Consider the following 13,498-nt stretch of genomic DNA (forward strand, 5'->3'; position numbering starts at 1 on the left):
AGAAATAGATAGAGAGAAGATGAGAAAAAAAATACTAATATTATAGCCAACCTTAGAGCATCTCTAGCAGACCCCGCATCCCGCCCCGACCCGCAAAATAACCACCAAAATACGGGCCGGGGCGGGAAAACCTGCCCGATCAGACACCCGTCGCCGACCCGTAAAATTTTTTGCGGGGCGCGGCAAAAGATCTCCCCCGACCTCTAGATGCACGGGGTGGGAGGAAGACCCGAGCTCGGCCCCTATTCGCAGTGAGATTTGGTGGGAGGGACATTTCCGCGCGGCCGTTCCTGCTCCCCCCACCCTCCGCCACCATTGCCTCGCCACCTCCCGCTCCGGTGCATCTTCCCCGGCAGTCCTTCGCCGCCATGGATGACTCCCTGCTGTGCCCCGTCACCGTCGAGGTCGCGCACGCTCAATCCCCTCGGGCGGATCGCGTCGCCGGCCATGTTGGCCCCGCCGTCGCCCAAGGTACCACTGTGCCTGCCCGCAAGCGGCAGGGCAACGTGGTCGTGCAGGACGGGAATCCGGCTGCCCTTGCCGCGAAGGCCCGCGCTCCGGGCGCCAACGCCGCTGCGCGATCCCGGCCGGCGGCGGAGAAGGTCCCCAAGGCCTCCGGCGTAAAGAGGAAGAGGATTCCGGCTACAAAGAAGCCGGCTCCTTCATCCACTCCCTCTGCCCCGGAAAGAGGTTCCCCGGCGATGCCGCTCAACAATGCTGCTCCCACCGCAGGCAAGGTGTTTGACGAAATGGCCGGAAGGTATGCGCCTTCAGTCATGGCAATTTCCTTTGCTTTTCGCCATTTGCGATAGCTCGTGACTTGTTGTCGTTCACTATAGCGGTGGTTCGAACAATGCAACTGCCGAGTTCGTGAGCTTGTTGGACACCAACACCGTTGACATCGATCAAGCCCCGTTCGCCGCATTCGATTACACTGAAACGGAGGGTGGCGTGGATGATCATGGTAGTGAGGAAGAAGTGGAGGAGATCGATGAGGGGGCTTATGAGCAATTACAAACAAAAAGTGGAAAAAGCCAGAGATCGAAGAACTACACCATCTTGGAAGATCAAATCTTGATCAGGGCATGGAGTGCGGTGTCTCTTGATGCATGCACGGGAACTTCTCAAACCGCCAAGAAGTATTGGCAAAGGATCGGAGATCAATACTTCCGCATGATGGCAAAGTATCCCAAAAGGACTCCACGCACCTTTCGGTCGCTTCAAGGGCGTTGGGATGTGATCAAGCCAATTTGCAGCCGTTGGGCAGCTTGCTTGGAGCAAGTACGCAATGCACCTCCAAGTGGAACCGTGGAATCCGACTATGTGAGTTCGTTTTGACTTTGTTCCAGTTGTGCACATCATATTGCATCATATGAAACGATTGCATCATTTGACTTTGTTCAAATTGTGTAGGACAAAATTGCCCAACATAGATACAAAGACATGGAAGCTTCGGAAGGCAAATTCTTCAAACTAGAGCATTGTTGGGACTTGCTCAAAGAGTGCGAGAAGTGGAAGTTGATTGACAAAGAATCCCCACCGAAGAGAGGTTCACTTACAAACATGGATGAATGAGGATGATGATGGCCCAAGAAACTTGAACAAGCCCGATGGCGACAAGAAGACTAAGGAAAAAATGAAGAGAGAGCACGAAGCGTCGAGCTTGAGGGAGAAGATTTGATGTCATGGTGCAATCAAATGAGTTGATGATATTGAAGTCGTTGGAGATCAAGAAAGAGTTGGCCGAGAAGAAGGCAAGGGAGAAGCAAGAAAAATGCCAGTTGCTCAAGGAAGAGGGGCTGTGCAAAGCGGCCATTGAGGAGAGAAGAGCACGTGCCGCTGAAAACAAATCCATGTACAAGTTGCTCGCCGAAGAGAACAAGATCATGACAATGAACCGCAATGACATGGACGACCTAACCAAAGAATGTCATGATATGGCAAGAAGAGAAATCTTGAAGAGGAGAATGGTTGCGTTGGCCAGTGCGTGTTACAGTGCCGGAGAGGTTTTCTCAGCGGGGTTTGGAACCAATGTCGATGATTTCGGTGCGGGAGTTGGAACAAACGCCGGAGGTGGATTCAGTGGTTCCGATGAACTCCATGGACTCGATGGCGCGGAGTGAAGATCGACCAAGATGATGCTGAACGTGGTCGGCACTTTTGCAAGACCCTCTTTTGCGTTTGTCCTACAAAACTTAAGCTTTTATTGCGCGTGAACTGTGTTCTATTGTTTGAAGTTGAACTTATTTATCGGAACCGATGTCATATTCTTGAATTGGGTGTATTCAGTTTGCGGGTCGACGCGGCGGTGCCCGAGCAGACCCCGCGTAGCCGATCCGTAAAAGAGCATATTCGCCGAATATCCTTTTTTACGGATCCATTTTGCGGGGTCTGAGTCTAACCTCGCCCGCACCGGCCTGTATATGCACTTTTCCGCGAACTGCAAACCACTTATGCGGGTTGGGATTTTGCGGGGTCTGCTAGAGATGCTCTGATAGCTAACCTTGTTGTATGAGTGACTATATGTGTTGGCTATGGATGACATGACAACATCTTATGACCAACAATTGGTTGTATTATTAACCATGCTCTTAGACTAGTAACATGTATATATGTTACTAGTCTGTGTTACTAGCTTCATAGTGTATATTGTCATAGATGTAATAACATAGAGATCTCCATCTATTACTTTGTAGACCTATTTTACATTGGGAATCGTAATGTGATGGTAACATATTATTACTCCACCAGCATATCTTCTCATTCATTACTTGACACATCATATTTTTTGCTTATGTGACATTGCATGTTACTACTTATGTTACTCTCACTATGGGGCAGCATATATGTAGAACATTGACCAGTGGGTTATATGGTCCATATGGGCAGACCCATACTCGATCAAAGAGCCCCAAATCTTGGCTCTAAAGCTGGACTTCCTCTTGCCTCCGGGCCGAATTGTGTAAACCCACTCCACTAGCAAAACAATCCATGGCAAACAATCTTCTCTGCCTCTTGAGAAAACCTCTCAACCACAATCCACAAGGGAAAAATGTCTGAATTCAACATCATTACTGCACAGAAAACACTTTTCAACAGAAAGAAAGGAAGAAGTTGTAAAGAAGAAAAGAAAGAGATAAAGAAAGGAAGAAAGAAAATCTAAGTCTAGCTACAAAGTGCTACAAAAAGCCCTAAAGCAAAGCTTTTGCATTGGCAGGGAAAGCCCTAAAGCAAAGCAGCTTGCTAGCGAGGAGGCCATCGCCGGAGCCTTTCCAACCGAGACGATTCGCAAGCATTTCCCTTTGGAAAGCCACTGTTGGCAGTGCCGTGCCACCATACGGGAAAAGACACAAAAGGCGCCCCCTTTCCGCAGCCAAAGCGAGTAAAGCGAGGCACCTTGGTTTCGGATAGTCTTTATCGCTTTTCCCCCCGCCACGAAAAAGCCATCAAATGTTCAGTTGATTGTAAAGCAAGGAAGCCATCTTTCGTCGCTTTTACATCCCTGCCGCAAAAGTGATTAGGGATGATCATCAAGACTCTTAGTGGGTAAGTATCATCGCGCTCGTTGACGACGACGGTGCGTCGAAAATGGGCCGTTTCTTGGCGCTGAAACTAGCTTAATTAGGCCATGTTTGGAACACCTGCTTCACTCAGCTAATTACCGAAAATTGGGTAAAAACCGATACAAACAAACAGGGTTAGGCCAGACATCACGTACGGGGCCGCGCATGAGCTTGATCTTTGCCAAGTCGGCATGCATACATCGAATTACAGCGTTCCAAATGGGTCCTTGATCTACTAATTAATTAGTCATCGAGGCAATGAAGCGTGTGGCCATGGCCAGGTGCTGAGACGGGGACACGAACCAAACAGCATCGCACGTCACCGTATCCCACATGCACTGCACCGCAGTTAGATGTTCCTTTTCCTTCACCTCGCCCTGTTAAAGGAAAGAGGAAAGGAAATCACGGCGCCCACCCAACACCCACCACAGAGCACGTATCCTATTCCCGGCTAGCTAGCGAGCGAGCTATATATACGGCCGATGAGACACACTTCTCCGTGGCATCAGAGAGCGCCGGACACGCACTGACCGACATGGTGTCTCACTCTCACCTCGAGATGGGCGGCGCGGCGGGGATCAAGCTCTTCGGCAAGGTCATCACGCGGCAGCCGACACGCACGGGCGCAGACGGCGGCGTGGTGGCGTCCAAGACGCAGCAGGCGGCGCCCGTGTCGTCGTCGTCGTCGTCTTCGGGGCGCGGGAGCGCCGAGCAGCTCGAGGAGGCCGCGAGGGCGCGCGCGGCGGCGGCGGAGGCGCGGCTGCCGTGCCCGCGGTGCCGGAGCGAGGACACCAAGTTCTGCTACTTCAACAACTACAACGTCAACCAGCCGCGGCACTTCTGCCGGGCCTGCCACCGCTACTGGACGGCCGGCGGCGCCATCCGCAACGTGCCCGTCGGCTCCGGCCGCCGCAAGAACCGCCCGGTGCTTCATGGTGCGTCCACGGTCATGAGTGTTGCCGACCACCACTTGGCGGGACCGGCGTCTCCGGGGATGCCGAATGGGCTTGGCTTCCACCCCGATCATGGATGGTCTCAGGCCGTCCCGCCGCCGGCTTACCTCGGCCACGGAGAGATGGAGCAGTGCTGGTGGCTCGTTCATCAGTACCCAGCCCAAGGTCAGGTCAACGGGGACGTCCAACTAAGCCCTTCGTCTCTGCGGATCAACCAATACGCATGAATAAAATTTATATTTGTTGCCGTCTGTCCAACAATGTAAAAAGTTGCAAATTCAGGCTTCCCAGCTCCTGTCGATTGAAACTTCGGGTTTGCTATTTCTCAATCGATCGAGGAATAGATATAGCTCAATGGATGCTATAGTGGTCGGATTGTACGCAGAGATTCGTTTTTTTTGAACTGGCTCAGAGTTAAGCTAAATTTTTTTAAATAATACATTTTTTTAATTAAATTACACAAATATTACGCCGAAAAAATATTTTTCACAAATAATACACCGTCGGCCCGCAGCGGGCCGACTGGACCTAATCGGCCCACAGCAGGCCGATCGGCTTGCTGCTGGCCGACTGCTGGCCCGCCTGGCACGCGTCGGCCTCGGATTGGGCTGGCCATGTCGCGAGGGGGAGGGAGGGAGCTGTCGGCGCGGGCGTGCCCCTGTCGGCCTACCGCGGGCCGATCGGCCAGCTGCTGGCCGACAGGGTGCGGCCCCACCTCGCGCGCGGCTGGCCGGCTCCCTGCGGCCTTATCCTCCCCTTCCTCCCTTCTTCTTCTGTTCTTCTTCTGTTCTTACCTTCTCCTCTCTCTACACAAAAATGCCACCAATTTATACACCTAAATGAGCAAGTTTTTCGCGATTTTGGCACCGTGAATTGATTCAACTCAGTTAGGGCAGCCAAAAGAGGTCTCGATCTACTGATGGGGTAGCTCGTGGTGGTCGTGGCGAGCATTTTGGTGGAGGTGGTGGTGGTGAAGTTGGGGCAGTGTGGTGGAGGTGAAGCTGTCGTTCGTCGTTCTTCGTTGGAGGCGGAGCATCGGCAGTTTGGTGGCCGCCGTTCGTCGTTCTTCGTTCGCACGCACGCTTCAAGGGTATATTTCAGCAAACATTTTATTTTTCGTAGGTGCTCCGATAGTATTTGTTAATATGTTTCGATGTGAAATAAATTAGGTGTGCGATTATTGTTATTTGCCCCGGTAGTATACGTAAATATATTTAGATGTCAACTAATTAGTTGTGTAAAAATGTGTAGTTGCTCCGGTAATATTCCGTACTATATGTGGATGTCAAGTATTTAGGAGTGTCAGTATTTGTAGTAGTTCCGAAAAAAGGTCCGTAATATAGGCAGTCCAGTCAAATATATTAATCTGTCAATATTTATAGTTGCTACGGCAAATATTCGTAATATACTTGTAGGTGTGTGAATTGTATTAGTTGCTCCGTTAATATTCTGTAATATATAGCTAGGTAATATATAGACATGTCTAATATTTGTTAGTGGGGATATTAAGTTGTTGCTTAATACTTGTATTTCGTTGTTGAAAAAAAAAGGTGAGTCGAGATGTCCGATGTAGTGAAGTTCAGATTTTACTACGGTCCTGGTACTGTCCAAACAACTGAGATGGGAGCAGATGTCACATAGAGGTGCCAATGAGCGCACCACAAACATGGTCAGTCAGTCAGTTGAAAGAATGGATTGCGGCAAGTTTAGGTCTTGATACCGAAACACACACCGTCGGTGTTCATGCATTATGGACACGGTCAAGTTCAATAATTTACTTTTATTTGAGGCCACTAGAGGGAGACTCCGATTGGGTGCGGTGGTTACAAGGTTGTGAACGAAGGGGATGCAATCCTGTTGCTTTAGTGCTTCCCGTCGTGAAGGAGGTCACTGCACATGAAGGCGAGGGTGGCTACGATCCTGGTCATAGCAGTGTAGGGAGGCAGTTATCTATGTCAAATGCTGGAGATGATGGTTTCGAACATGGACAGAGCAGTCAGGTAGAAGGAGGAAATGCTTATGGTTATGAATCAGGACAGAGTAGTCAGGTACAAGGAGGAAATGCCGATGGTGATTACAATGGCGAGGTGGACGCTGACGAGGTAGATGGGCACATGCAGGACCAGATGGAAGAAGAAGACACCGATGTTGAAAGGGGTCATGCCGATGATTCTGACGAGTCAGATGAAGAAGAAAATGCAGAGGAGGTCCCGAATCCTGCATCGTGGAATCATGACTTCTCATCTGCAATGACCGTGAATGGTGGACATGATTCAGCCTGGCAATATCACCAGAACAATATTGCGACGGGTGCTATGTATCCGAACAAGCAAGCCCTGAAGGATGCAATAATTAATTGGGCAATGTCCACGCAAAGGGTTTTCACAGCTCAGGTGTCCAGTCAGAAATTCCTGACAATGGTATGCAAGAACGCAGATTGTCCCGCCAGGGTGCACGGCTTTCTCCCTAAGTATGGCACAAGTTGGGTGATAAGTGACTTAGTTAATCACACTTGTCTTATTCCCTGCATCCCTCAAGATCATGCCAACCTTTCATCCACGCTTATTGCTCGGTTGTTTTACGATGAGATAGTGCAGGGCAAAGCTATGGAAGTGAAGGCAGTCCAGACAAAAGTCTTCGCCAGGTTCAAGTACAGAATTTCTTATGACTCTGTTGTCCACCTCCTCCACACCCTGCAGCAGCGGAATCCAGGCACCTATATCGATATCCAAGACATGTTCATGCCAGAGTTCCCAACTGTGAGGGTGTTGCATCGTCTCTTCTTCTCTTTCGGTGTATGCATCGAAGCTTTCAGGCATTGCCGACCGGTGATATGTGTTGACGGTACTTTTCTCACAGGCAAGTACAAGGGTCAGATCCTGACAGCTATAGGTCAAGACGGCCAAAATCAAGTCGTCCCACTGGCATTTGCTTTTGTGGAGAGTGAGAACATTGAAAGTTGGACATGGTTCTTCAGGCAGTTGAAAATATCAGTTGTGAAGGAGAAGCCCAATGTGTGCATCCTTCATGACAGGCATGCAGGTATACTCAGTGCGATAAGGACACTGACAAACCCAGGCCCTGAGGAACAAGTTCCATGGTAGGACTTGCAGAGCCGTTGGTGCATGCGCCATCTGGGCGCTAATTTCTTCTCGCAGTTTAGAAATAAGAACCTGATGAATCTGTTCAAAAAACTCTGCAAGCAGAACCAGTTATGGGAAGTACAATTTGATACGCGACAGACTTAATGTGTGCACGCAGAGACACGTGAGGGACAGGAAAGCTGCAAGAGATGCAGCGGTGAGGGCACATGTTGAAGCAGTAGCTGCACAGTTGGCAACAGGAACAGTGGCCGTGGAGGAGGAGCCTGTTGGGCTATGTGACCTGCCAGGCTTTGACCCACCTGGTACTAGGAGAAGGCTCGGGAGGTCGATTAAAACCTTCGAGTAGTGGATAGAGCATGAGCCTCTGGAGAGGTGGTCTTTGCTACATGACACACATGGAGCAAGGTACGGTGTCATGACAACGAACCTCGCGGAAACATACAACTTTGTCCTCAGAGGAAACCGGGCATTGCCACTTACAGCCATCGTTGAGGGTATTTTCTATGGCACCGTCAAGTATTTCAGAGATAGACGTCAAAAAGCAGAGCAGCATATCTTGAACAACCCAAATACACGGTACTGTGAAAGAGTCACGAAGTACATGGACAACAAGATGCAAAAAGCTAGGTCACACACTATAGTCGCCATCGGTAATCAAGAAAGAAGGTTTGAGGTCCGCTTAGCCAACAACAAATTCGGATGTGCAAATGAGTTGAGGACGCATGAGGTGAAAATTGGTAATGAAGCCTGGCCAACGTGTGAGTGCACATGCAACAAATCAAAATTGCTTCACCTACCTTGCTCACATGTACTTGCTGCTTGCGGGCAGCTTGGAATGGACGCAATATCGTTTGTGTCTCCATTTTTTCTGAAAGAGTTTGTCCTCAATACCTGGACAGGTGAGCTGATGGGTTTTCGATCAATGGGTAATTTCAACAGCGTCAACCCCGCTGAAAGGCGTTACATTCCAAACCCAGAGCATATGCGTACAAGTAGAGGCAGACGGCAGTGTCAGCGCATCCGGAATGATATGGATGAATCTGAAGCAGGAGGTCCGACTAGGCAATGCATTCTATGCAATGAATTTGGCCTCTATTCCTACAGCTGTGGTCGTGGGAGAGGTTCTCTATAGGGCGACCAGATGTACGTGTTCGTGAGCCTATAGATGCCATGTTTGATGTTGACGGCATCGACATGCCTACTTTCGGTCTGTGCTGGACACGTCGCGAGGTATGCACCGTGTTGTAGTTTAATGCAACTTTTTTCTGCACAAGAGATAGTTCGATGCTAGCGGCTACTAACTTTTGTTTTCTACAGAGACGCTTTGCTAGTGATCAGACCAGGAAGGCATACACATCATTGAACGAGCAGTTCGATGCATACACCGGGGTCATCTAGCAGCCCTACACGGAAGCAGCCATACAAGCGAGATACCCTGGTGGTATGTCTGTGCTATGCACAAGGGACCGAGATTACTGGATGACAAAATCAAAGATCATCTTTGATGTCTTCGTCGAGGAGATGGCACAACAGAGGGTTATGAGGCAATCTGGTCTTCTGCAGTTGGAGCTGCCTCCCCCTATAGAGAACCCGGTGCCAGCACACATCCACAGGTATTAACCAGTTTTTCAATGTTGCATTATCTTTCATAGTACTCCATTCGAAGCTTTAGGTAATTGTTGAACACACACCACAATTTTAGGACGACAAGGAAGGGCACGACCAGGACAACTGCTGACTGGCTAGTTAGACTAGAGCCATATGTTATAGAATGGGAGACAGCAAACACACATCTATGGCACGAGAATCACGATTTTGATCTGGATGAATTCAATCTCTATTTGCGGCGCTACATGACCAGAACACGGTTACGCATCGTTGAGCATTCCCAACCAGAGGAGATACCGAATCCTACTCCGTCGGATATGTACCCGAGCTATGACACTTCGGGCTCTAGGCAGTACGCGGTAAGATTTATTTTCTTTAAGTAATGTTGTCACATACTTTGACGTGCAAGAGACAGACATTATTAATCGTCATGGAAATTTGCAGGCTACCTTGACACACGAACTCTACGTAGACGTGACCACCTTTGGACGATCACTGTCGTCTGGACCTCTTTTTCAGCACCGTCCAGTGCTAAAGCCCTTCTTGGAAAGAATTCAGAATAAGATACGGACTGTGTACGAGGCTATCACGTGCACCCGGAGAACCGACGTTGTTCAGCACCAGCAACAACAACCGCATCACTCCACGCACCGACATCAACCACGTCCACGTCTAGCACATCAGCCGACAACCAGGCCACCCCGTCCTGACCAACCTGGCAGTTCAACGTGGCAGCAACCACAACACTATGGTCCCACGTCGAGCTTCGTGTTTTCTCCACAGCCACAGCAGCACGGTCCCTCGTCGAGCTTCGTGTTTTCTCCACAGCCACAGCAGCACGGTCCCTCGTCCAGCTTCGTGTTTGAGCCAGAGCAGTCGTCACATCCAGCAGGTATGTGTCTTCATATTTTTTGTTTTCAATATTAATTGACGCGACCTCATTCTTCATGATGAAACGTTCCATCGCGCAGGAGCATACGGATATCAGGCATCTATGTCGGCATCACATGATACGTGGGGGAGTGATCAACATCCCGAGGACAACATACAGGCTCAGATGTCGCAGCACACCCAGTGAACATGTTTTCGACTCCTCCACCAGGCCCCACACAGGATACACAGCATGACCAGGAAGAGTCTGAGATTCCTCCTCGTCACATTAGGCCACCCAACAGGTGGGGATGGTCGCCGCTTCCAGATCCGCCTCCCCGCCAGGCCAGACGTCGTCACCGACGCTTCTATCTATCTGTACAGACATTACCATCTATTTCTGTGTGAGACTTATGTCTATTCTATGTATGAGACAAATGACTATGTACTTATGTATGAGACATATGCCTACTCTATTTTAGTACTCTGTTATCTGAACTACAAGATCATATTTAGATAGAACATAATGCTCATACAACAAGACATTACAAACAACTAGATAGAACAAAATTAAATGGTACGTACGACTGAACTTGCAACATACAGCATAAAAACTACATGAAGTCATCATTGTCATTCTCGATCGATGCAGAACTCTTGCCCTTTGACGGTGAAGAACTCTTGCCCTTCGACGATGAAGAAGTCGTGCCCTTCGACGATGCGGAAACCTTGCCCTTCGACGATGCAGAAACCTTGCCCTTCGACGATGCAGAACCCGGAAGCGGCGGCATGAAGATATCATCTTCGTCCTCGCTCTCCTTAGTCCATAAACATGGATTATTTGCTGCAATCCTTCTGAAAGTTTCACTCTTCGGCACCACTACCTTCTTCCATCTTTCATGCAACCTAAGAAGTTCTTTACGTACCTCCTCATAGGTCCTTTCAGGCCACCCAGACCGACGTAATTCGTGAGCCAACTCATTCATTATGGTGTCACTACCGGTGAGTTCGTCCCATGGAACTATACTATTGTCCATCTTGAAATCGGTAGCTAGCCTCAGAAAAGTCCTGCTCATCCCAGGGTGAAAACTACGGTCGAAAGGATAATGCGACATCTCAACTACACTACACTGGAATGCTTATCCACCTCCGTCTGAAGGGGGTTTTATAGGTAGAGATGAGAAAATGGCGGGAAAGAACGACTGCAGTATGGCGGGAAAGAGTTGGCGGGAACATATGGCAGGAAACGGGTGGCGGGAAAGAGTTGGCGGGAACATATGGCGGGAAACGGTGGATGAGAAACGGGTGGCGGGAATGAGTTGGCGGGAAAATATTGAAGGGAAAGGGTTGCGCGAAAATACGTCATCGTTTTGAAAAAAAATCTGTAATATCGTACGGGGCAAAAAAAATCTGTAATCTGGTAAGCATGCACCAGTCGGCCCACATCAGGCCAATTAGTCCCTGTCGGCCCACAGCAGGCCAATTAGTTCCAGTCGGCCTGCTGCAGGCCGACTGGACCCTTGTCATAGGCCAATCGGCCAGCAGCAAGCGGACAGGACCCCAGTCGGCCTGCTGTGGGCCGATTAGGTCCAGTCGGCCCGCTGCGGGCCGACGGTGTATTATTTGTGAAAAATATTTTTTCGGCGTAATATTTGTGTAATTTTATAAAAAAATGTATTATTAAAAAAAATTAGCCAAAGTTTCGTTCTCATTTTTTATTGTTTTTATTTTTTCTACTTTTTTACTGGAGACAATTGAGAAATTCAATTGAACTCTAGGCGCTCCCTTGAAACTAGGGATGAAAAAAAGTGGAAACAGACGAAATTGGGTGCTGCCATATTTATTTTCATGTTTTTTTTGTGAAAACGGAAACCAATACAGAAATGCCGGAAATAAATACAAAAACGAATACTATCGAAAATGGAAATGAAGCAGATACAACATGGACATAGACACCGAAGGGGAGTGTTCATCGAAACTAAAGATCCCTTGAAACGTAGACAAAAAAAGAAGGAAACCAACATAAGGTGTTCAATTGATAAGATGGTTACTAAATATTATGATGTATAATATGGCGACATGCTCGGTTAGGGGTTAGAGATTCTGCTCGTGTGCTGCCATGCTTGATGTATTAGTAGCACTGTAGAAGTTGGGTCATCTCGGCAATTCGGCTCATTATTTGTTGGGCCTAATTGTATGTTCGTTGGGCTGCAAAATAACCGTGTGCTCATATTCAAAACGGAAAGTTCCATATTAACGTAAACGGAAAATTTCGTTTCCGCGCCTATTCCATCGAAAAACATCATTTTGATTTTATTTTTGTTTCCGCATAAAAAATTCCCGTTTCTTTTTCCGCTTCGCAATTTTCCATTTCCACTTCCATTTTTCCTCTCCTTTTTTATTTTTTCGCTGGAAAAAGCGGAAAGTTTCCGCTCCATTTTCATCCTTACTTGAAACTTCATACACCGTCTCTCCCTTCCTCCTTCCAGCCCCCTCCTCCCACTAGGAGCATCTCTAACCAGACAACAAACCTACCCCCATATATCCAAGCGGACAACCCAGCCTGCCCGGAAAGTACCCCTACTTCCAGCCCATATGTCCACGATGTCCAGCGCCCTACCTTTTTAGCTGAAATGTGGAACACGTCCGCCACGTTGGACTGTCATTTCGGGCCCACGAGAAAACCAGCGGTCCGCATAGGAGCTCACCGATTTGTCTAGCCGCATTCATGGCATAACATCGGCATAGTGCTCAAGGAGCCTAGGCCCGGCTAAAGCCGAACTGCGACGGTAAAACCCTAGCCGCCCACATTCCCCCATTTCCCCTCCCGTCCATGCCACCATCGGCCACCCACAATGGTCCACGAGAAGTTGGCCTACTACAATATGCTCACGCCTAAGCGCCGCGTGGAGATCGCGATGGAGGTGCAAGCCACCAAGGTCCAGCGTGCGACTGCATTGAAACCGGACAAGCTTCGAGCTCTTCGAAGCCGAGCTTGAAGGAGGAGGAGCAGTAGTAGTAGTAGGAGGAGGAGGCAATGGGCATGGGGGTCGTACCTACTATTGGGTTCAAGGTGGCCAACGCAGCGGCTCACAAGGGTGACAATATCTACTTCCTCTCAATGGAAGAGGCGGAGGGAGAAATTGAAGGAAATATGCCCTAGAGGCAATAATAAAGTTGTTATTTATATTTCCTTATATCATGATAAATGTTTATTATTCATGCTAGAATTGTATTAACCGGAAACTTGATACATGTGTGAATACATAGACAAAACAAAGTGTCCCTAGTATGCCTCTACTAGACTAGCTTGTTAATCCAAGATGGTTAAGTTTCCTGACCATAGACATGTGTTGTCATTTGATGAACGGGATCGCATAATTAGGAGAATGATGTGATG

At 48.7% G+C, this 13,498-nt stretch overlaps 1 protein-coding gene across 1 annotated transcript; it reads left to right on the forward strand.

Annotated features, from left to right (window-relative positions):
• The first annotated feature begins 4,001 nt into the window (after window positions 1–4,001).
• On the forward strand, window positions 4,002–4,882 carry LOC109767171 (uncharacterized). The gene has a single exon (XM_040389503.3). The coding sequence runs from the start codon at window positions 4,099–4,101 to the stop codon at window positions 4,741–4,743; it is 645 nt and encodes a 214-aa protein (XP_040245437.1). The 5' UTR covers window positions 4,002–4,098; the 3' UTR covers window positions 4,744–4,882.
• Window positions 4,883–13,498: the final 8,616 nt, after the last annotated feature.

This window comes from Aegilops tauschii, chromosome 1, assembly GCF_002575655.3.
Source record: "Aegilops tauschii subsp. strangulata cultivar AL8/78 chromosome 1, Aet v6.0, whole genome shotgun sequence".
Lineage (NCBI taxonomy): Eukaryota > Viridiplantae > Streptophyta > Magnoliopsida > Poales > Poaceae > Aegilops > Aegilops tauschii.

What these genes read in the sequence shown, in the direction of transcription:
- LOC109767171 (XM_040389503.3), top strand. Translation starts at nt 4,099, where the DNA reads ATGGTGTCTCACTCTCACCTCGAGATGGGCGGCGCGGCGGGGATCAAG.